This window comes from Vipera berus (genome assembly GCF_964194415.1).
Source record: "Vipera berus genome assembly, chromosome: 3".
Lineage (NCBI taxonomy): Eukaryota > Metazoa > Chordata > Lepidosauria > Squamata > Viperidae > Vipera > Vipera berus.
The window spans coordinates 120,942,613-120,963,565 of record NC_138204.1 but is presented as its reverse complement, the minus strand read 5'-3'; the positions used below and the strand labels follow the sequence as shown (position 1 = coordinate 120,963,565).

The 20,953-nt window shown below is 39.3% G+C and overlaps 1 protein-coding gene across 7 annotated transcripts in view; it reads left to right on the top strand.

The window, feature by feature from the left end:
- Positions 1–20,953, top strand: part of LOC308666175 (ankyrin repeat and KH domain-containing protein 1-like) — a 117,126-nt gene that overhangs the window by 20,618 nt on the left and 75,555 nt on the right. For all 7 annotated transcript variants that reach the window (XM_081324773.1, XM_081324768.1, XM_081324771.1 and 4 more), the window contains exons 3-8: positions 5,394–5,550; positions 7,957–8,104; positions 8,809–8,956; positions 11,237–11,470; positions 14,382–14,476; positions 15,827–16,064. In XM_081324773.1, the coding sequence (XP_081180899.1) occupies positions 5,394–5,550; positions 7,957–8,104; positions 8,809–8,956; positions 11,237–11,470; positions 14,382–14,476; positions 15,827–16,064 (1,020 nt within the window). The remainder of the gene's footprint in view (positions 1–5,393; positions 5,551–7,956; positions 8,105–8,808; positions 8,957–11,236; positions 11,471–14,381; positions 14,477–15,826; positions 16,065–20,953) is intronic.

Here is a 20,953-nt window from a genome sequence, read left to right as displayed (position 1 = left end):
ACAAATATATACCCATTTCAATTATTTATTTTTACCAGTGAAACCAATATAACATCTCAACATTCACAAATATACATTTCTGACATTCAAAAACATAACAAAAACAAATCAGTGACCAATATAGCCACCTTTCTTTGCAAGGACACTCAAAAGCCTGCCATCCATGGATTCTGTCAGTGTTTTGATCTGTTCACCATCAACATTGCGTGCAGCAGCAACCACAGCCTCCCAGACACTGTTCAGAGAGGTGTACTGTTTTCCCTCCTTGTAAATCTCACATTTGATGATGGACCACAGGTTCTCAATGGGGTTCAGATCAGGTGAACAAGGAGGCCATGTCATTAGATTGTCTTCTTTTATACCCTTTCTTGCCAGCCACGCTGTGGAGTACTTGGACGCGTGTGATGGAGCATTGTCCTGCATGAAAATCATGTTTTTCTTGAAGGATGCAGACTTCTTCCTGTACCACTGCTTGAAGAAGGTGTCTTCCAGAAACTGGCAGTAGGACTGGGAGTTGAGCTTGACTCCATCCTCAACCCGAAAAGGCCCCACAAGCTCATCTTTGATGATACCAGCCCAAACCAGTACTCCACCTCCACCTTGCTGGCGTCTGAGTCGGACTGGAGCTCTCTGCCCTTTACCAATCCAGCCACGGGCCCATCCATCTGGCCCATCAAGACTCACTCTCATTTCATCAGTCCATAAAACCTTAGAAAAATCAGTCTTGAGATATTTCTTGGCCCAGTCTTGACGTTTCAGCTTGTGTGTCTTGTTCAGTGGTGGTCGTCTTTCAGCCTTTCTTACCTTGGCCATGTCTCTGAGTATTGCACACCTTGTGCTTTTGGGCACTCCAGTGATGTTGCAGCTCTGAAATATGGCCAAACTGGTGGCAAGTGGCATCTTGGCAGCTGCACGCTTGACTTTTCTCAGTTCATGGGCAGTTATTTTGCGCCTTGGTTTCTCCACACGCTTCTTGCGACCCTGTTGACTATTTTGAATGAAACGCTTGATTGTTCGATGATCACGCTTCAGAAGCTTTGCAATTTTAAGAGTGCTGCATCCCTCTGCAAGATATCTCACTATTTTTGACTTTTCTGAGCCTGTCAAGTCCTTCTTTTGACCCATTTTGCCAAAGGAAAGGAAGTTGCCTAATAATTATGCACACCTGATACAGGGTGTTGATGTCATTAGACCACACCCCTTCTCATTACAGAGATGCACATCACCTAATATGCTTAATTGGTAGTAGGCTTTCGAGCCTATACAGCTTGGAGTAAGACAACATGCATAAAGAGGATGATGTGGTCAAAATACTCATTTGCCTAATAATTCTGCACTCCCTGTAAATCTGGTACCAGTAAATTTAAATTAACTGAGCTTCCTGGTTGCATTTTAGATATTATATAATGAATATTGGCTTTGGGGTGCCTGTGTGCAGTATTGTGGTTAAATGTCTGTGGAGATTCTCAGTTTTCTGGGTCATAGTTATCCCAAAGGTGCTTTTTCAGGAGGCAACTGGACTTTCTTGTTTTTTTTTTCTTTGAAGATGTTTCACTTCTCATCCAAGAAGCTTCTTCAGCTCAGAGCTGAAGAAACTTGTTGAATGAGAAGCGAAATGCCTTCAAAGAAAAAACAAGAAAGTCCAGTTGCCTTGTGAAAAGGCACCTTTGGGTTATTGTGGTTAAAGCTATGTATCCTGATCCATTGTAATGTCCTGCTGATACTTGAATCTTTTTGAATCTGCAGTCTGTGTCCCACATGGCCCTTAAAATATTTGTAGGAAGAGGAGCTTTGCTGAGATGGTGAAGGTACTGCAAATCAAGAGCAGTTAAAACTACAGGAAAGTTGATTAAGGGTAGTTTAACTTTTAGAGGCTGCCTTTTTAACTGGTCTGTTCCCCTTCCCTAGAAACCTTCCAACAGGTGTTAAGTAAACATTTGTCCAAAATATTGTACTAGATCTTGTACTAGTAGGATGCTAGAGCCACGAAGCAAGGAGTTGGAAAAGAGAAGCTTTAAGATCCATTTTAACACTTAATGGTTTTAAGAAATCTGGTCAGTACCTTTGAAGTGTTCTGATGTGCGTAGGGAAGTTTTTACTGCCTCTGCCTATTAAAAGCCAACCTGGATGATGGCAGTAAGGAAATGCATAGAGGGATTGGGAGGGGGGCTGATAAGGAAATAAGGTGGTAAATGTGAGTCACAATAAGCACGAGGGACAGGTAGATTTTGGCAAACAATAGGAATGTGAACCTGAAAGAGAAGTGGTTAAGATAGTTCATTTTTTGTTCATGAGAGTTGCTTGTAAGAGAAGGGGAAATAAATGGGGAGGGGGGGCTGGTTTCAGATGATTTAAAAAAAATAGAGTTGTGATTTGTGTTGAAACTCCACTTTTGCCTTGTTTAGGTACTACATGTTCTGTTTAATCCTTGTCAGTTTGCCACTTTGTAAAATGCTCTTGTGTTTTTGATAAGCCTTCCTCTTGAAAATCATGTCACCTGTTGTAGTTTTTCAAAGATTCCAAATTCCAAAAATTTCTCTGATGAAGAATTAATGGATTGTTTAGTTCATGTTTCTGTATTTAAATATTTTAGATATGCATGTTTAACTGTTAATTGTTTTGAGTAGCTTAGAGATGAAAAGCTGAAATCTAAATGAAATAACAAAAATATTTAAAATTTTAAGAACTGTTGAAATAATATATATGTTTAAAAGCACATCAAACAGTTTAAATACCTTCAAAATGTTAAATTCAAATTATTTATAGAGTTTTGCCCCCTAAATGCATACATTATCTTTGTACTCAAAGAAATGGTTGAAGTCTCTGAACTCTCTCTGCATGCTAGTCTTTGCATGCCTGAAAAGCGATGAACATAACTATTCCCTTTAAAATTATAGCAAATTATGGCAGCGTTATTTGGAAAAATATACATTTTTAGAAAAGCATTGTTGTACTAATTTAACAAACAGTTTATTAAATGATATAGTATCAGTTTAATTTAAACAAAGCTTGACCACTTAGGTCCTTAGTCCAGTACCAATCTAGGCTGAAGGGATGGAGAAAAGAAGATATATTGCTATAATTTATAAAAATTGCATTCTTTTGGGAAAATACTTCTTTCTACTACCAATAATGGGGGCATATATCAGGTGTTAAGTCAGTGAGAGAGAATAGGATTTTATATACATACAAACATGTGTTTTATAGAGCTGCCCATCTCACAGCTCTATATTGCTCTGACTGAGCAGTATACAAAGATTAAAAGCCAGTTTGGTGTACTGGTTAAGGTGCTGGTGTAGAAACCAGAAAAATGTGAGTTGTAGATCTGCCTTAAGCAAGAAAGCTGGTTGGGTGAACTTGAGCCAGTCACTTACTCTGTCTCAGCCCGACCCACCTCACAGGGTCGTCGTGGAGAAAACAGGAAGTAGTTTAGGTATATGTTTGCTGCCTTGAGTTACTTATAAAGTAATGTGAGATAAAGGTTTAATAAATAAAACTACAGTAACATATGTTACACTCTTAGTTAAGACAACGCCACCCCCAAATAAAAGGAATACAATGGAAGTCTGACGAGTAAGGATTAGTAAAGATGGGTTTTTTGGGTAAGAGGCTTAGTGTTAAGGCACCAGGCTAAAAACCAGGAAATTGTGAATTCTAGTCTCACCTTAGGCAGGAAAGACAGGAGGTGACTTGTAGACAGTCACATTCTCAACCAAACCCATCTCACAGGGTTGTGAGGAGGAAAAAGGAGTATTAGGTATGTTTAACATTTTGAGTTAATTATAAAAAAAACTTGAGGAAGGGGTGGAAGCTCCGTCAGATTCATGCTACCTTATTGATATATTACAATAATTCTGGTGTATTAATAATATTTTGAAACTCAAATACTTTGGCCACCTAATGAGAAGAAAGGACTCACTGGAGAAGAGCCTAATGCTGAGAAAGATTGAGGGCAAGAGAAGAAAGGGACGACAGAGAATGAGGTGGCTGGATGGAGTCACTGAAGCAGTAGACGTGAGCCTAAATGGACTCCAGAAGATGGTAGAGGACAGGAAGGCCTGGAGGAACGTTGTCCATGGGGTCGCGATGGGTCGGACACAACTTCACAACTAACAACAACAATAATATTTCGTTTTTTTCTTTTGGTTGGATATATTTCCAGGACTGAGAGAAGGGATGGTCAACATGGGTTATATATAGCTCCCTAGTACTCTTAACAATTATAGAGGACATTTAAAATTGATTTTTAAAGATTAGCACATTCTGTAAACTTAGAAAAAGAGACAACAATAATTCAGACTTCTCAATTTGGTGTTATGTATATACATTGGAATTACTTCCAGATTTGATAGCCAACCTGATAGCACGCTAGCAATATGGAGTAGAAAGAAATATGGGGTAGTGGATTCAGCTTAGGTTGCCATTGCTTGCAAATTGGCTGAATGAGGTGTGAAATAAAAAGGATACTAACTTTGGCTCCAACCATTTTATTTCATGAGTCATTTGCATGCATTCCTTACCATAGACTTTGTTAGAGATAGATTCTAGTTAAGGTATCTCAGTGGTCCAGTGATTACACAGTGAATTCTTTTCCTATGGTAGTATCTTTCTCGAAAAGTTCCTTTTATTTTGAGATGACCTACTGGGACCAAGGGAAAATTAAAAACATTTAATTTTTAAATAAATCTTAAAGAAGCTGTTATTTTTAATTATAAAATAAATAAAATTTGCATTAGAAAGGTATACAATCTATATTTCACTACAATGGAAAACTTTTTACAGTGGTACATGTATGAATGAAATAAATGTAGCAATTAAGAGGGGAAAAGGGTAAAGGAAAATAGCTAATATGTAGTAGTCCTGCAAAAAAATTGGATCCCAAATTAATAATTAGTTTCTACATAAAATCACATTAATTTCTACCATTCCCTGCAAGTATAGCTAATTCTGCATCCAGCTCATAGTGATCTAAAATAGTTCTTATCATCTTAAACTTCTAGGAAATTGATTAATTTATGTAGGTGCAAACAACTTAATTTGAATCTACACCAGTCTTCGTACTATCTGAAAATTTGGGAAATCTGTAGTTAAAAAAAAAATTGAAGTCTTGCATTCCACGACACTGAGCCCTTTTTCTTCTTTATTTTACTTTTCAGGATTAGGTTTTTTTATAAATGTAGCAACTAGAATTATGTGCAGTGAAGGTTGTTTTAGCCAGCTTTGGTGTGTTTTTATTTTAAACAATATATTTAAACAATTGAACATTTAGCTCTTTGGCATGTTTGCTACTGTTGCTAACTAATAATGCATGTGGTTGAAGTCTAAAATAGTGTCTCTGCATTTTTTGTGTGGCTTTCGTACTAATCTGATTGATGAACACACATGCGCTGAAGGGATTGGTAAATTGTCCACTGCCGATGGTAAAGCCTTCGCAGATCCTGAGGTGCTCCGAAGATTGACTTCTTCTGTCAGCTGTGCATTGGATGAAGCTGCTGCTGCACTGACCCGGATGAGAGCAGAGAACAATCACAATGCAGGACAAGTGGACAAGTATGTTTGTTTGTTTATGTGTTCAGCATGGAAAAGTATATAATAGCTCAAAGTTTAGAATATCTTGTAACTTTTGGTTTTGAGTTCAGCAACTTAGAATGCAGATATCTAGATTTGAATTTCAGAAGAATAACTAGAATTATAAACTGACTTAGGAGTCTGGGTTATGTTTATGGTTTCAGCCTATGCAGAATATTTATTCCAGAACTCTTATCCTTATCTCATAATTACAGTTGCAGGTTCTCACACTGCCACAGTGGCAATTATGAAAAAAGACGTCATTTTTACTTACCTAATTTATTTCATCCCAACTCTTCAGTTGTTATTTTTTTCTATATACTGTTTTGGGGCTTTTTGAATGCTTATGTGTTTTTGACATAAATTTTAAAATAAACGTACAACATTTAATTTTATTTTTCTTTTTGCAACGATGTGACAGGAACACTTGTTATTAGAAAGCTCTTGAAATTATATAGTAGATAGTACAATTATGCAAGAGGACAGTCATCACTATTTTGTATTTTGAAGATAATTCCACCTAGATCCTAGGAAAAGAAATCAATGTAGTTACTATATTTTCTCACTATTACTGACTATACACTGATTAAATATCTGCTGACTTTGTTTAACTATATTAAGCAGTTATAATCTTATAACTTTCTTTCATTCAAACATGAGAATTTCAGTAATTTGAGAGATTTATCTAAAAGTGAGGTTATAGCAGGTGGTTATTTAGCTTCTGGTTGAGCACATTTAGGAAATTGTGGTTATGCTCCTGACCTTCTCTTACTGTTAGAAAACTTTTTTAACATTTAATTGAAATATGTCTTTCAATAATTCAAATCCACTAAACCATATCTTGCAACTTGAAGTGATGGCGTTAATTAACATATGACATCATTTTGAGATTATTATAAAAGGCAAACAAAAATATTTCTCTCAGCCTTTTTTAAACAGTTATACATTCGAGATGCTTTCTGTTTCTCCTCATAGGACTTGGTTTCTAGTCCGCTGATTTATTGCCTTCCTCTGAACCTGTTGCAATTTGTCTTAATTGTGCAAGAATTGAATAAAGTGCATGGAATGGGGTCTGACCAATCGGATTAAAATGGAATAATCATTTCCTTTGATTTTGGAATTACATTAACATTGATTACAATAAGTAATCTTATTAAATCTGTTCTCTTCTATACCTGCACATTTCATATTTACTTTCTAAATTCTTATTCTTCATTACGGCCCCCAAGCTTAATCTTTTTGGTATTTCATATATATTTTGTGTGCTTCCAAACTATACATAGTAATTAAATTACTCCCAAATTGAATATTTTATTTCCTGCTGCCATGATTTAAGTTTTAGGAAGGAAGGTTGATTTCAGAAGAAGAAATTTATTGCTCAGTTTTGTTCTGCTTAGATTTGATTCGCTTTCTATTTCGCTCTCCTGGCCCTTGCATTTATTTATTTATTTGTATCCCTCTTTTATTATTTTTACAAATGCTTTAAGGCAGCGAACATATCCAACCCATCTTCTTCTATTTTCCCCACAACAACAACAACTGCGAGGAGGGGTGGGTTGAGAAAACCCTTCTTCCTTACCTACTTCAGCTCTCACAGCTCAAATTCTTCATAATTGACTTTGCACTTTTAGAAAGAGATCAGTTAGCAAATCTGTCAAGTTCTCTCCGTTTTAGGAAGCATAATAAAATGGAATTAGCAAGTACTTTAGAACTGTATATTTCTTATATTCTATACGTTTTTATAAAATATTTTAAGAAAACCATGTAAATTTAAAATTTGGATTTAATAAACAACACCCTTTATTTAATCTGCTTACCGGTAACATTTGTTTTTTAAATTGTCTTATGTGCATTTGCACTATCCTTCCATTGCAAGATGTTATCTTCCCCTGAGAGGAGGAGAGTGGAAAAACAGTAAATTACTTTCATGAACTTAACAGAATGGGCCAGAAATAAAGCTTCTTGTTCAAATACTTTGGACTAGAACAGGGGTGTCAAACTGCCAACCCACGGGCCGGATGCGTCATGCCGAAACCACGCTTCCCCCATTGCGAGTTGCGAGTTTGACACCCCTGGACTAGAACATTCTGAATTATGTTGTGTAGAAATATAAATCTCCCACTATATGATTGTTTGGATAGTCTAAGTAACAGGCAAGTTCCTTTTCTTCCCCATTTAAACACTTCGGGTTTTTTTTCTGGAATAGTATGAAATGAGGCACAATTCTATTTTGGATGGGAAAACATTGTCTGAGCTAATAGTTGCTAGGTTACTAAGCCTTTTTAAAAAGTGTTTCATTAACCAGTTTCTTAAACGTATCGGCTGTTCTTAAATTAAGATTAACAGTGGCTAATTTTATTACAATTTTATTTAAAATATATCTTCTAGTCGCAGTTTGGCAGAAGCTTGTTCAGATGGGGATGTAAATGCGGTTCGGAAATTGCTTGATGAAGGAAGAAGTGTAAATGAACATACAGAAGAAGGAGAGAGTTTACTTTGCTTGGCTTGTTCAGCTGGATATTATGAATTGGCACAAGTGAGTAGAGTTTGCAACATGTTTTTTTAGAGTTTTTGATGCAAATGTAACTAGATTGCTGGAGGGACAGCCACAGAAGTGCAGAATAATATCTATATTAAAATTGCTGTATTGATTGCCAGTAGGATTTTGAATCCAATACAAAGAGCTAGTGGTTACTTTTAAAGCTATATACAAGTGCAGTTCTCAGATATATTGGACAATGACTGCTAGAATTGAGCCTGCCAGTCCACTCTGAATTTAGAGAAAACTTATTCAGAGCTATCCTCCTTGTGAGATACATGGGGCATGGATGAGAGGATAGGCTCTTCCACTTGGTGGAATACTCCTCCTCCAGAAGTACTTACAATCTGAAAATAAGTTAAAATCTGTAATATTTCATTCAGTCTTGAGCCCCTGCTGATTGAGGATATCTATTTGGAGATTTTGATCATGATGTTATTTTTACATTGTTTTTGTTTTGTTTCATTTTGTCCAGTGTCCTTTGGGATTGAATGAGCTTATAAGTAAGGTAGTTAAATAAATGGTAACCTGATATCTGAGCAGACAAAGACTATTCTGCAAATGACCAGCACAGAGCTGATGTCTTAGAAGTGTGTGTGTTTTTTTTAGTTAAACTTCTGATTCTTTTGAATCATTTAGAAATAGCTAAAGCTTTAAGAATAGCAGGAAAGAAATAAGGCTAACATGTTTAATTTGTACAGGTGCTGCTCGCCATGCATGCAAATGTTGAAGACAGAGGGAATAAAGGAGATATAACTCCACTCATGGCAGCAGCCAGTGGAGGTTATGTGGACATTGTAAAACTGCTCCTTGTTCATTGTGCTGATGTTAATGCCCAGTCATCTACAGGTAAAGTATTACAAAATCAATGAAAAACAATTAATTTTGGGTGCAAGTCCCAGTTTCCTATTTGCAGGCTTGTATCAGATTTCTGCTACAAATAGAGTCATATTTTAAAAAAGTAATGCTAAACATGAGAAATAACTTGTCATCAGTGTTTTAAAAAATAACTTCCAATAAAAGTTGAAGAAGAAATTGAGATAGTATTATCTAAAACAGGGGTGTCAAACTGCCAGCCTCTGGGCTGGATGCGTCATGCGGAAGCCACGCCCACCCCATTGCTAGCAATGGCAAAAAAGTCCCAATACGTCACGTGACATCACGAGTTTGACATGTCTGATCTAAAATATTTGAAAAACAGCGTCACACATTTTGGAAAAAGATAAATAGATCCATTGAGGTTCGTTAAATCCAATATTAAATTGGTCCAATTATGAAACATTTGAATAATTGCCAGATCTAAGAAAGAATTTTTAAGTGTAGAAATGGTCATAGTTTGGTTGGAACTGAGGAATATAGATGTATATTAAAATGCATTAACTGCATTTTAATTTTTCTGCCAATTCAATCAAAGACAGTATATCAATGAAAAAATTGAAAATAACTTCTCAGAACATAGCAAGCTACTTTTTATTATTGGGACATTTAAATAGACTCCATAATTTTTTTCATGTAGAACTTGGAGCAAGATTGCCCTTTGTTTCTAACTAATGTTGGAATACTTCCAGCAATTTAATACCCTTCTAGAAGGTGATTTATTTAAGTTATTGATAGTATTAGAAAGAATCAGCAGGCAAATATACTGTCCTTCATTCTGCATATATATTATTTGCTCTCTCTTGATCTATGTGCAGAAAGAAAAAAATAACAGTATAAAAATATTTTGAGTTTGTACATTATACATATCCCTATTTGTGATTGACTTTGAGTACAATGTTGACTTTGACTAAGATTCACATTTTCTACATAAGGAAATTTTCTATACGTTTTTCTATAAGAACATTTATAATATTTTTCAATCTTACCTGCATTTGTGTAAACAAATAATTCACCACTTTATGCCTTCTAACTTGCTAACATTCCTTAATGAAAGGCAGGATTTTCAAAATGTTGGAGCATAACACTTTAGACTCCAAGGTCACAAACAAGAGGGCATTACGTCCTACATTGCCTCCTCCTACAAGTTAATAAAAGTTGAATTAAATTATTTTTTCAGTTATCAAAATGCCATTTTTGTTTGACAGTTTTTTATCATTGAATAAGTCTGTTATCAGTTGCAAGACTTGCCTTTCAAATATCAATAATACCTATAGCAATCAGTTCTATCTGTTGCCAGAATTCTTCTTCATTCCCTCCAATTTACAGACTTATGGAAATGCTAATCTCTAAAGATTCATGTTGTTTGGCCTTGCATCATATTGGTTATGTGCAGGACCCTCTGTTTTGGGAATGAAACTTTCAAAGAATTCTGTAACATTGTGGTTTTTTTCTGGTCCAGAACATATTGATCTGGCTGTCCTGAGTGATCTTTCAGTATGTTCTGAAAGTTCATCCTCCCAATTTGGAAAGAAACCCCAGGATACCTCATCTCACCCCGCCTCCCCCCAAAGAAACCAACCTAGAAACATCGTGTTCTGAAGATCTGTGAAAAAATAGACTTTGTACATTCATAGTTCTATGATTGAAAGGCCTTGTCTGCTTGATCTTTGTATCTCAATTTTTCTGTTTGAAAATTGCTCAACTAGCGTCATAGCATATTTGGCATTGGAAGAAAACTTGTGCAGGTGTAAGCACTGGGTGGGAGACTGGTTATTATGGAATTAATTGTCCAAGATGCTCAAACTTCAGCTTGATTTAATAGCTTGACATCTTTTGAATCTACTTTATCTATGTAGTTGCAAACTACCATTTACAGCATAACTTTTGGAAATATTATTCCAAAATTGGTTACCATAATGCCACTATAACATTGCTAGTAATTTTATATGTTTTTCTATTTATGATTTTATCGTAAGCTGCCCAGAGTCGCTTTGGACAGCGAGATGGGCAGCATATAAATTTAAAAAATAAAGTTTCCAAACATTAGAAGTAAATAAACTCAGGAGTATATTTTGTTAATATTAATGGGGAGAGTATTATCAAACAAGTGGATATAGAATTGTAACCTAAACATAATTTATGGCAATGAAATAATGCAAATGTTGCTAAATATACATGTTTTAAAATTGCAGGTATACAATATACATTAAAAGTTAAGATATAACTCTTGGGTCTTTCTTTTTCTTTTAGGGAACACTGCACTCACTTATGCCTGTGCTGGGGGATTTGTTGACATTGTCAAAGTCTTGTTGAAAGCAGGAGCAAATATTGAAGATCATAATGAAAATGGACATACTCCCTTAATGGAGGCGGCCAGTGCAGGTCATGTTGAGGTTGCAAGAGTACTTCTGGAATATGGTGCTGGAATCAACACTCACTCTAATGAATTCAAAGAAAGTGCCCTTACACTTGCTTGTTATAAAGGTATGAAATTTTGAAGAGCGGTATATATTACAATGATATGGACATGTACATTAATTGAATCTATAACAGATTTCCAACCTTTATAAAGAAACAGCTCATTAGGAATTTGGAGAGCCTGTTATTGAACTGCGATGATGAGCACAGTAAAAAAAAACCCTCATCATTTACAAAAAAAGAAATTATCAGTGTTTCATCTAGGGATACTTTCTACACCGCTATTTATTTAGGTTTTTAAATAATCAAACAGAATTCTGAGCTGCAGCTTATTGTTGTTTATATTTTCTAGGAATGCCAGTAAGTATGTGGAAATCCCAAAAGCATTTTGAGAAATAAAAATCATGAATGACATTATTTTTCATATAAAAAATAGTAGTAGTAAAAATGTAAAAATGACAAATGACAGGCACCAGGTTAGCGATTCAGGAATTTGTTCAGATGGCATGATTGGATTTTTTTGGCATGGAATTTATTATAGGATATACATAGTCCTGAACATACGTCATAGCACAAATACTTTGCTTGTTTGTTTAATAAGCTGCCCATCTTATGCTTGTGATTCTATGCAGTGCACACATTTAAAAGGACCAAAAATGAAACAATACAATTAAAAACAAAACTATAATAAAAGGACGGGGGAGTGCATTCTGAACTTAAACACAATTCGACTACTTAATGGACTGCACTTTTCCATAGGATCACCAGGCCCAATGGCAGAAGCATGCTTTTAGGGTCCAGAAGACCAGTAGGGTTGACCTCCAGAAATAATACAGCCCTGTTTGGGCTACTTGACAGTATTATGATCAGAAAAGTACCCAAACAAGTAATAGCATCAGCTACCTCTGTTCCTGGAGGAAACTGATTATCTTGACCCATACCAATCGGGTTTCAGGCCCGGGTACAGCACAGAGACGGCATTGGTCACGCTGATGAATGATCTCTGGCGGGCTCGGGACAGGGATTGTTCCTCTGTCCTAGTCCTATTAGATCTCTCAGCGGCTTTTGATACCATTGACCATGGTATCCTGCTGCGACGTCTCAGGGGGTTGGGAGTGGGGGCACTGTTTTACGGTGGTTCTCCTACCTCTTGGGCCGTTCACAGTCGGTGTTGACGGGAGGGCAGAGGTCCGCCCCGAGGTCTCTCTGTGGATTTCCTCAGGGGTCGGTCCTCTCTCCCCTCCTGTTCAATATGTATATGAAGCTGCTGGGTGAGATCATTCGTGGTTTTGGGGTGGGGTATCATCAGTACGCTGATGATACCCAACTTTTTCTTTCCACCCCAAACCAACTCAGTGATGCCCTTGACGTGATGTCCCGTTGCCTGGAGGTGGTTCGGGTTTGGATGGGGAGAAACAGGCTCCGACTCAATCCTGCCAAGACTGAGTGGGTGTGCGTACAGGCATCTTGAGTGAATCATTCTATTCCATCTTTAATGATGGGGGGGTGAGGTGTTACCCCCCCGTCGATAGGGCTCGCAACTTGAGTGTCCTCCTGGACTTGCGGCTCAGTCTTGAAGATCATATAGGAGCCGTGACCAGGGGGGCTTTTGCCCAGGTCCGCCTGGTGCTCCAGTTGCGGCCCTATCTGGACTGAGATGCCTTGCACACAGTCACTCATGCGCTCGTGACCTCCCGGTTAGACTACTGCAACGCTGTCTACATGGGGCTGCCCTTGAGGACCACTCGGAGGCTTCAGCTGGTGCAAAATGCAGCTGCACGAGTTGTGATGGGGGCTTCCCGATACTCCCATGTAATAGAGCCTTGGTGGAGCAGTGGGCTAATGCCTCCTTAAGTAACACCAGCTGCCTGCAATTAGTGCAGGTTCGCGTCTCACCAGGCTCAAGGTTGACTCAGCCTTCCATCCTTCCGAGGTAGGCAAAATGAGGACCCAGATTGTTGGGGGCAATTAAGCTGACTTTGTAATAATGCCGCTTGGGTGTGTGTGTGAAAGCCCTAATAAGCAGGCATATACATAGAATGAAGGCTACTGCTAAGCTTGTAAGCCGCCCTGAGTCTTCGGAGAAGGGCGGGATATAAATGGAATTAAAATAAAAAAAATAAAAAATAAAACACCTTTGCTCCGCGAGCTGCATTGGTTTCCGGTTGCCCTCCGGGTGAGATTCAAGATGCTGGTGATGACCTATAAAGCCCTAGATGGCTTGGGTCCAGGATATCTGAGAGAACACCTGCTGCCGGCATCAAGTTCCCTTCGTCCTGTGCGCTCCCACAGGGAGGGCCTTCTCAGGGTGCTGCCGGCAAAGGATTGCTGGCGGGCAACACCCAGGGGGAGGGCCTTCTCTGTGGGTGTGCCTGCTCTTTGGAACCAGTTACCCGTAGAGCTCAGGACTGCCCCTGATTTTCGTTCGTTCCGCTGGGACCTGAAGACCTGGCTCTTTGAGCTTTCCGGCCAGGACTGAGAATTTTTAATTTTAACTTATTGTAATTGGGTTTTTTAAATCAGAGTTATAGGGGGTTTAGATTTCTAATCAAGGATAATTTAATATATTTTAATTGTTATTAACTTTTTGTATTGTAATGTTAATTGCCTTGTGAACCGCCCTGGGTCCTACGAGAGAAGGGCGGTATATAAGTTCAATAAATAATAATAATAATAATAATAATAATAATAATAATAATAATAATAATAATAATAATAATAATAATAATAATAATAATAATAGTTTAATATTCATTAGGAAGACTGCAGTTAGGAAATCATTTCATGTAACGTGTTTTATAACACAGAATGCCTCTATCATGCTACTACTGATAAGCACTTTTCAGGATTCATTGTGGAAAATATCTTCAAGGATTTGGTTCAAATTAGAAAATAGCAAAATTCATACAAAATGTTTATAAGACATTATATCCTACAGCTAATGATTCATTTGTTTTTTTTATTTTGCATTTTGAAGGTCACTTAGATATGGTTCGTTTTTTGCTTGAAGCAGGAGCTGACCAAGAGCACAAAACAGATGAGATGCACACTGCTTTAATGGAGGCTTGTATGGTAAATCTCCAATGAAACAAATTTATTTTGTTGAGGATCTATTCTCTATCTCTTCCTCTCTGCCCCCCACCCAAGAAGATCTGATCAGAAAAAATGTTATGCAGGATAATTCTTCCGAATTGTTCATTTATCACATATGTTTAGATTTAAATGTATTATCTTTCGTATTGGAGCCATGGTGGTGCAGTGGTTAGCAGTCAGTATTGCAGGCTAATTCAACTCTCAGTCAGGAGTTTGACTCAACCTTCCATCCTTCCGAGGTTGGTAAAATGAGGACCCAGATTGTTGGTGGCAGTATGCTGACTCTGAAACTGCTCAGAGAAGGCTGTAAAGCACTATGAAGCTATTCCTATTTTTCTGAGAATGATATATGCATGAAAAGCTTATGCAGGCTGTCACTTACACTATAAACAGTGATTTTCAGGCACAGTGAATAGGATTGTTCTTACTTGCAAGGCTGTGAACACATCTCCTGTTCCAAGAGAATGAAAAGAAACGGCATAAATGTAACAACTGCAATCCAGCATTTACTGTATGAAAGATGAAACTTAAGTTCTCCTTTCTCCCTTCCAATCAATAGATGGGATATGGGGTTGAAGAATGTCCAATATCATCAAAGGACAAATCAGAGAATTTTACTTTAAGAAAAACACTCCTCAAACTTTGATCTCCTGGATACCAAGCCCATGAGGTGGCATGAAGGGATCCAGATATTGGCTACATCAGAAGAAATCTATATTTGGGGGGGCGGGTTGTCCTTAGGGATAGTCATAGCTTCTGGAGCACAGGGATGGGAGAGAATGGAAAAAATAGAAGAAATTGTATTTCTGTATTTGAGGCTTTTTTTAAATGGAAAATTTAGCTTATGAAACAATTCTAAATACTCTTTAAAATAGTTAACGTAAAAACATTGATCTATATTTTTAAATTATGCAATAGTGTTTGTCTTTACTCATAAAAATTAATAAATGTATGATTATTAACTAAATATGATTTGTTTGTTGTGGAGGGTTGGTTTTGTTTTTATTTGTTTTCCAGAAATGTTACTTCTTGGAATAGTTCCTGATACATTTCTGGCACAATGTGAATGCCTAGGTTGCCATCTAGGCAGGGAGGTTAGGGAGGTTATTGCAGAATGTCATAGGAAAAAAGAAGTAAAATGTTTTGTTTCTGTTGCTAAGTCTTAAATTTTCATTAAAGACCCGTGCAAAAATACATTACTGTTTTACTGGAGAAGTAGTTCACAAATTGTGTTTGCAATTATGATTGAGTATAGTCTTTTTTCATTCAGATGATATAGAACAGTTCCTTGGAAGGTTATTTATGTCATCATTTAATTTTTTTTAATAGGATGGGCATGTAGAAGTAGCTCGTCTATTGCTTGACAGTGGTGCTCAAGTGAACATGCCTGCTGATTCATTTGAATCTCCACTAACACTTGCTGCTTGTGGTGGTCATGTGGAATTAGCAGCTCTGTTGATAGAAAGAGGAGCAAATCTTGAGGAAGTTAATGATGAAGGGTATACGCCATTGATGGAAGCTGCAAGGGAAGGTCATGAGGAGATGGTGGCTCTATTACTAGCACAAGGTAAGAGAAGATGACCTCAGGTATAGTTAATATTTTTTCTGGATCTCATTTTCAGTTTTTTAAGAAGAAATATAGCTATATTTTTGTTGCTAATACTGTATGGAAGATACTTGCTCCACTTGAAATATAATTTGCATGATATTTTTAAATTTTCTTTTATCAATTTACAAATAACTTAAGGTGGCGAACATAATATTCCTTCCTAAATTTTCCAATGCCATTAGTATGTGTGTGAGTGTAAAATTACAACTTAATGCATAGTCTGAATCCAACTATAGGTAGTATAGTAGTACTGGAATACAGGTAGAACTGAATAAGCTATTTGCACGGACAGTTATTTGAGATTGATTCATTCTGTTAATTATAGTTAAGCTTAACCAATGAGTCTGATAAATTCAAGCTGACAGCAATGTTACTGTGATTTAATTTCTAAGCTGTTCAAACTTCCACCAATAATATTAACTTATAAATACTGTCAACCCTATCTTTCTATGGGCATGGGTTTTCTTATCCTTTTTGGAGAGGGAGGCAAAAGCCAGGAAGGTAACCCTTAAGTATGGCAGTCGCCAGCTGGGGTGGAAGTGAGAGATGGAGAGGTCACTCAGCCTCAGCGAGGAGGAGGATGAGAGAACAGCCTGATCTGACCACTTCCTCAAGCAAGCCATCAACCTGATGGTGGAAGCTTTTAAGTCCCTAAAAGAGGAGGAGGAAGACCCATGCCAGGGCTTGATAGCCGCGAGGATGGTGGAAGAGGAGTGTTGGGAGAGCGAGTTGGCAAACCCAGGCCCCTCTACCAGCACGTCAGAGGCTATGGAAGCCATGGCAGCGGCTGCCACCCCAGCACAAGCCATCCCAGCCAGGGGAGACGGGCACTGGGCCAGGCAGAGGAGAACACACCATCCTGGCCAAAAATTCCCACCCTTGGCAGTGAAATACGACAGGACGCTTCAACAGCTGAGGATTTTCCTAGCCTGTTTTCTGAACTACATGGAGGAATATGGCCGAGATATCCCCAGCGGCAACGCATGGGTGAGGATCGTGACCATGGCCCTGGAGGGAGCAGCCGCTAGGTGGATGGTGACCCTACACAACACCGACGCTCCTGAGCTGCGGAGCTTCAACCACTTCATAGCTGCTCTGAGGAGGAGGTTCAAGGATCCTTTAGCCGACTGGAAGGCTAGGGAACGCATCAAAACAGTGAAGCAAGGTCGTTGCCCGGTAGCCGAGTATATGGAGAAGTTTAGAGACCTGGCAAGCCGACTCAACTGGCTGGAGAATGTCCTAGTAGGCCATTTCAAAGATGGGCTGAACGACCTATACCATGCCTGTATTCCTAGAGGAGATCTAGACTGACTCCATGACTGGTATATCCTAGCTGAAGAAGCTGAGATCTACCAAGCCCGAAGGCGTGATTTCTGGGGAAAACCTGGAGACGCTCCCTCTCTGGAAAATGAAGTGCAGCGAGGCCACCCCCCACAACGCCACGCTCAAACGGCTTGCTTCAAGTGCATTATGAAGGGGCACTGAGCTGCGGAATGCCGCTCAACTCCCTTGCGAAAACCTGATCGAGCCAGTGGAGGGAAGACTCCGCAGCGACCCAAAGAGACGCCATGAAGAGTGCTGAGGTCGTCAAGATCCAACCCTATGGAATCCCACGGGAAGGAACTCCGGCTCCAGCTGGAAAACCACCCGAATCCTCTGACAGTGACTCGGAAGATGAATCCACAGAGACTATGACTTTTATAGTGACCCCGGCATGGAATGGCCCCTAATCTTGCAGATGACGTGGTTGAGGAAGTGGAACCCAAGGGTGGACTGGAGGACCGGAAAGTTGAGGTTCCCACAGCAAAAGCCTGCCACCTAGGGAGGAGGTAGAAAGACACAGAGAAAAGGGACCCCAGAGGTAGTAGTAGTGGTGAAGGATCGGGGGTTGGAAGCAGTACCCGAGGAATATTGGGATCTAGCTGAGGTGTTCAGCGAAGAGCAATCCAACGAACTACCTCCCCCAATCGGCCCACAGACTGCGCCATTGAAATCCTACCAGGGGCCAAATTACCTAAGCCAAAAATGTATTTGATGACACCCAAGGAACTAGAACAGACATGTCAAACCCGTGACCTCACATGACATCGTGCGACATATCAGAGCTTTTTCTCCATTGACGGCAATGGGGTGGGCATGGTTTTCTGCTGACGCGTCTAACCCGCAGGCCGGAAGTTTGACACCCCTGCACTAGAACTGCAGAAATTCATACAGCTGGTAAAACCGAAAATGGCGGCTCCACTTTTATTCCAGGAGAAGAAAGACTGGTCTCTTTGCCTCTGCGTGGATTACAGGTCCTTAAACCCAGTGAGCGAAAACAATATCTACCCTCTGCCATTAATGAAGGATATGCTGGCCCATCTGGCAAAGGGGAAAATATTCTCAAAATTCGACCTAAGGGAGGCGTATTACCGGGTTAGGATTAAAAAAAGGGGACGAATGGAAGACGGCATTTAACGGCCCCATGTGCTGCTTCCAGTTTAGAGTATTCCTGTTTGAACTACAGGGAGCACCAGCAGTCTTCATGCAACTGATTAATGAAGTCCTTCAAGAACATCTCTACAAGGGGGTCCTTGTCTACCTGGATGACATCTTAATTTTCACCAAGACGAGGAGCATATAAAACTAGTCAGGGCGGTGCTGAATAAATTGCAGGTCGCTCGACTCTACGCCAAGCTGTCAAAGTGAGAATTCCATAAAGAAAAGATTAACTATTTAGGATACAGCATAACTCATAATGGGATAGAAATGGACCCAGAGAAAATCAGCAGTGCTGGAATGGGCACTGCCACGCACAAGGAAACAATTATAAAGTTTCCTGGGGTTCGCTAATTTCTACTGTCAATTCATCCCCTTTTTTGCCCAGATTGCGCTTCCCATTACAAATTTGCTAAAAACGAGAGCGGAGGAAAAACCAAAACCTAGCCAACCACTAAAATGGACCATGGAATGTCAAGCCACATTCGAAAAGCTGAAAAGACTTTTCGCAGCTGAGCCTGTCCTGAAACACCCAGACACAAAGAAGCCTTTTGTCATACAAACAGATGCGAGCGATGTAGCAGTAGGTGCAGTCCTGCTTCAGGAATACCAAGAGTACAAACTGCAGCCTTGTACATATACATCCAGAAAACTCACGGAGATGGAACTGAGGGCAGTGTGGGAGAAGGAAGCCTATGCAGTATGCTGGGCCCTCCTCATATCCCCTTCCAGGTATAGACTGACCACAAGAACCTTGAAGCCTTAAAAACCCCAAGAAAATTGTCACCAAAACAAGCGAGGTGGTCTCAACATTTCCACCAATTCAACTTCACCATCAAATACTTACCTGGGGGAAAGAATTTCTTAGTGGACGTTTTGTCAAGGTTGCCACAGTATAACAGTCCCAAAGAGAAGTAGTAGATTCCTTCATGCCATCTAAAAAATTAGTGGCCCCAGTAACCACACGGTTGCAAGCAAAGAAACCAAAACCCCTGGAGTTTAGACAGGCTGTGGAAACAGATGAATGGTTCCTGAGTCACAAAAATTTCTGCTTGATGAATGATGGGTTGCCTTAGGTGGGAAAACTATATGTGCCCAAAGCCCAGAGACTGAAGTTTATGCAACTATGTCACGACTCAAAGATGGCTGGACATTTTGAGTTTGTAAAAGCATTCCATATAGTAAAGAGGCAATTTTGGTGGCCGTCCATAAAGAAAGACATTGAAAGCTATGAGGCTAGCTGCCCCATCTGTGCAGTAACAAAATGGAGACAGGGCAGAATACCGGGACTATTACAGGTGGTAGCAAGTCCATCAGCATCTTGGCGGGAAATTTCCATGGACTTTATAGTGGAGTTGCCAGAGAGTGCAGGGAACATGGTCATTTGGGTGGTAACTGACCTTTTCTCTAATCAGATGCATTTCATTCTGTGCTCTAGCCAAGATGTTTGTACAACATATCTACCGATTACATGGGGCTCCGCAATGCATAATCTCAGACAGGGAGGTGCAATTCACTTCAGAGTTTTGGAGGGCATTTTTGGACCTCCTGGGGACTGCCCAGGACCTGTCATCTAGTCATCATCCGCAAGCAAATGATGGAACAGAACATTTGAACCCAGTACTAGAACACTACTTAAGATGTTTTATTAATTATCAACAAGAAATTGGACCCATCTACTTCCTTTCGCAGAAGTATCTTACAACAATGCCATTCACTCCAGCACCGGCTACACCCCATTCCAAGCAGCAACGGGACAAGGTTTCAACCCAATGCCCGAACTTCCAGTCAACAAACCCACCATCCCCTCCCTAAAGAGTGGATCACACAAGTTTAAAATACATGGCCACTAATGAGAAAAGCATTAGACGAGATTAGGGAAGCATATAAAGTGCAAGCAGATAAGCGGGTTGAACCTAAGCGATTTAAAGTGGGAGAGAAAGTATACTTGTCCACAAAATACTTAAAATCATTGCAGCCATCAAAGAAACTGGGACCAAAATTTATAGGACCGTTCCTCATAAAAAGAATCATCAACCCGGTAACCATAGAATTAGACCTTCCAAAAACATTGAGACGAAGTTCACCCGGTCTTCAATTGTAGCCTGCTTAAACGTGAGTTGAACTCACCTCTAAGGCCAGCTGCGGTTCTTCCTCCCCCACCTATTATGGTAGAGGGAGAACAGCATTTTTATATCAGAGAAATCCTAGATTCCAGGAAACATCATGGGTCCACCCAATACCTGATAGCCTGGAAGAATCTTCCCTCTTCTCAAAATGAGTGGGTCCATAAATGACATGTCAGAGCCCCTAGCTTATTAAAAATGTTCCACTGCTAGTACCCCGACAAACCCGACTGATCTAGTTGT